We start from the raw sequence: 3,831 nt of genomic DNA, 5'->3' as shown, positions 1-3,831 counted from the left end.
TCCATGTTCAGCTCAAATAAAAAAAGGAAAGTTAAATTAATCTAGAAATAAAAAAAGAAAGAAAGTTGGAGCTATGAAACAGCATGATAACCTCTCCTTTGAGCAGAACAAGTCCTTGCTGCTGTCGCACAGCATGTCAGCAAAGTTATGGCGCCGAATTTAATGGATGTTTTTGATCCACTCAGATTTCTCTCCTTCCCCCAGTTTGTTTGATCATCTGGAGTCACACACGCAGTCACCAGGCTAACAGTTAAGCATTGCTTCTGCTAAAGACAGCGTCTCCCTCTGTTTTCTGAGCGCGAGATGGAAAGAGAGAAGGTGTTGAGAAAGCCACAGGAAACTCCACACTAGCAGAGGGCACTTGATGTGTTTGTGTGCGTGTGCGAATACTCACACACATACTGTCTGCACACCTGCAGTCGCCAAGGCAACATCTAGCCACCTCCCCCTCCCATAGGTTGCCCAGCGTGTGAAGAGGTCTCTTTTTTTCCTCTTGTACTTTTCCCAATGTTGTGTAATTTTTTCAGTGTTATTCTCTCAACGCTGCCGGTCTCCGACTGTATTCCCATGTGATGTCTTGTTGTTGTGTGTGTAAGTCGGGGGGGGTCCTATTCCTCTGTGGGGCAACCTGCATATGGCCAATAAAGCATTCATTCATTCATTCATTCATTCACAAGTTCAGCAGGGGAAATCAGAGACCCGAATGACTGCTCTCTTCTGCCACCTCTCCACACTTTTCTCACAGCCAGTGGCACAAATTCCACCCTCCATTCCTGTGTCTCCCTGGGGCAGATGAAACCTTAAATGGAGGTTTAATGAAATCTCAGGGATTGTCCTGTGGCTTGATCACTCAGGCTTCATCCGCATGGGGTGGTCCCCCATTTTCAGCAGCGTGTTGGAGAGAAGGAGCACAGTCTCTAATTGCAGGGCCTCAGGACAAGCAGGTGAACAGAAAGAGGGGGGGCTGGGTGAGAGAGTGAATATAGAGCTAAGGACGAACAACACAAAGAGGAACGGGAGGACATGTTCTAAAGGTCACATGGGACACACTGGGGAACTCTCATCCATGCACATGTACCCACACACACCGTATGTACGCTCACTCAAATGCAATCAGTGGCCCTGCCAACAACCCGCCCCTTGTGGTGCTGATTGTTAAAATGAATTTTTAATAGGCACAAGTTAAATTAGCACACTGACAGTAGGCGGTGCTGCTGTGGATCATTGAAGCTCAGTAATTGGAATCTTCCAGAGCAGTTAAAAACATGCAACTATTGTTTACGTATTTGCATGAACTCTGTGTGTGTATGTGGTTGTGTACGCGCGCATAAGTGTGCAAACTCAGTTCCTAGGATGAATAGATCAACAGGCTGAAAACCATGTGCAGAAGCACCAGTGTACTGCCAAAGTAATTGTTTATCATCACATAAAGCACAATTAAAGGGAAACTCTAATGAGTAGATAAACAAAGTTTATTTTTAAATTAAGACTTGTTAAAATGCTATTGCTAATTAACTGCTGTTGCTTTCAAATGTGCCGAAGCTGACTGTTTTTAAAAAGTGTTGAAGTGCAGATTGACTGCGGCCTAAGAAGAAAAGCAGCTTTTAAACTTTTTTAAATACCATTATCTTAAGATAACAAAGCTTGCTTTCTCGTGATTGTGGGTTAATATTTTTTTGGAAAGGGTCAAGAAAAAAAGAGCACCTTTTTATTTTACAGTTTTTCTCGATTGCTAAAACACATTTCTTGAAACTACGCCTCATATCCTCACAACAGTAAACACAAATCCATAACATCTCACTCAATTTCCCAAACATCCTATTTCCAGGTCAAAATGAAGCTCTACACCCAAAACTATTCACTCCTGCTGAAAAACCAAACTTTGCCCTCAGACATCAAACACAAGCCCTCAAAAACACACACACTACAACAGAGTTTTGCACACTGGTACAATTAATTCAAAACAATAGTTCCAAAACAAATAGGTTGCTTATGGTTCTCCCCTTCAAAACCCTTGTCACATGATAAACACAAAAGACGCAACCAATGTATGTAGAGTGGCACATTGTCATTCATGTACTATACAGTACAACACACACCAGAAACATTATCCCACCTCAGCATCTTGTCTTTGGTCTGGGTCAGGCCAGAGAATCTCATCCACATCACAGGCTATATTGGCCCCAGCCAGGCAGCGGGGGTAAAATCCTCTTGCATGCCTGATCCACCCCTGGCATGCATCTACTGATATGTCTAGGCAGGCCTCTTCCATGGCCTGAAGGAGGTGAACACGGACATAAGGTTCTCGGCCATACACTTTCCACCGCCATGCCGAAAATAACTCCTCTATCAGGTTTAGAAAGGGAGAGTATGCAGGCAGAAAGATATTAGAAAACCTTGGGTTATTGGTAAACCAGTCATGAACCAGAGCAGTGCGATGGAAGCTGACGTTCCCACACAACAACGTAGTGAGGCTGCTCTGGCTGTGCTGGTTCCCTGTAGTCCAGCTGGAACATATGTTGTCTTAAACCATCAAGAAAAGCAAGGAGAAGCATAGTGTTATAGGGTCCTAGTACGGCATGGCGGTGGAGTACCCCTCGTTGGCTGATGGCTGCGCACATAGTGACATTCCCCCCACGCTGACCAGGGACATTTACAATAGCCCGATGGCCAATTATGTTCCTCCCCCTTTTCCTTCTTTTGGTCAGGTTAAAACTTGCCTCATCCACAAAGATTATTTCATGGGGAACAGGCCGTCCTTCAATCTCAAAGATTCTCTGCAAAACACATAACACAGTAGAGTCAATCGGTACCCTGAACCACAGTTCAAGAGTGCTGAAATGGCAGCATAAACTGCCATGCTGTGATGGTACACAATACTTTATACAGTATCAAAACTCATACCTGAACATATTCCACACGTTGGTTTTTCACTCTGTCAGAGTTTCGTTTGAAAGGGACTCGGTATGCCTGTTTCATCCGGAATTGATTCTTTCGGTCAATTGTGGAGAGGCTGATGGCATTTATGCCTCGAAAAAGATGATCATCCTCAATCACTCTCCTTTGAATCTCTCGCAGGCGGATTACATTATTTGCAATTACCATGTTTACAAGTTCCCTCTCTTGCTCCTCCGACAAAAGCCTTAACCTGCCTCCACCAGGTGGTCGTCTCTGTGTCCTACAAAAATAGAAGCACTCATTACTGTAACTGTCACACATTCATTTTACAGGCAAATAATGGAAACATACTGAAACTCAAGACACATAAGTTCAGTAACTTAAACGTTACTGTACAAAGCAGTCTTACTGCAAGTACACCTACCTGTTTTCCTCCCTGAAGGTTCTGATGATGGAGGCAACAGTGAAGCGACTCAAATTTGGTTGTACTCGTTGCCCAGCCTCCCTCATAGTCATCCCATGGACAAGGACATGGTGAACTAAAGTGGCTCGAATTTCATCCGAGACTGACTGTCTTCTTGCCCTTGCTCTTCCCCTTCCTTGTCGCCGTCGTTCTCCACCTCCTTCACCACGTCCTCTTTCTCCACCACATCCTCTTCCTTTGCATCTCTTTGGATCCATTGTTTCAAACCTGAATGAGCTGACTTTGGCCCTTTTATCTATCTATCGCAGGTTCTGATTGGTGTGTGCTAAATTTTGACTCCTAGTGTTTCCACCTGGTTAATTGTGTGCTAATTGAGCTCAAGCTATGCTGACTTAAGTTAACATTATTGCATGCTAGTGCTTTCTAAATGACTACATGGTGTAAGCACTGTAAAATGTAGGGATTTGTGTGTAGAGTTTTGCAGTAACAGTTCACCAAATTTGAGTCAT

General features: G+C 44.0%; 1 protein-coding gene across 1 annotated transcript; it reads right to left on the bottom strand.

The window, feature by feature from the left end:
• Positions 1-2,417: 2,417 nt before the first annotated feature.
• LOC309698149 (uncharacterized protein) lies at positions 2,418-3,536 on the bottom strand (the record flags this gene model as incomplete). The annotated part of the gene is made up of 3 exons (XM_082520461.1): positions 3,323-3,536; positions 2,905-3,178; positions 2,418-2,777 (listed from the first exon to the last, which is right to left on the bottom strand). The coding sequence occupies exons 1-3, from the start codon at positions 3,412-3,414 to the stop codon at positions 2,418-2,420; spliced, it is 726 nt and encodes a 241-aa protein (XP_082376587.1). The 5' UTR covers positions 3,415-3,536.
• Positions 3,537-3,831: the final 295 nt, after the last annotated feature.

The sequence above is a fragment of the Aulonocara stuartgranti genome (assembly GCF_965226115.1).
Source record: "Aulonocara stuartgranti genome assembly, chromosome: 22".
Taxonomy (NCBI): domain Eukaryota; kingdom Metazoa; phylum Chordata; class Actinopteri; order Cichliformes; family Cichlidae; genus Aulonocara; species Aulonocara stuartgranti.
This window is presented reverse-complemented; position numbering and strand designations above follow the sequence as displayed.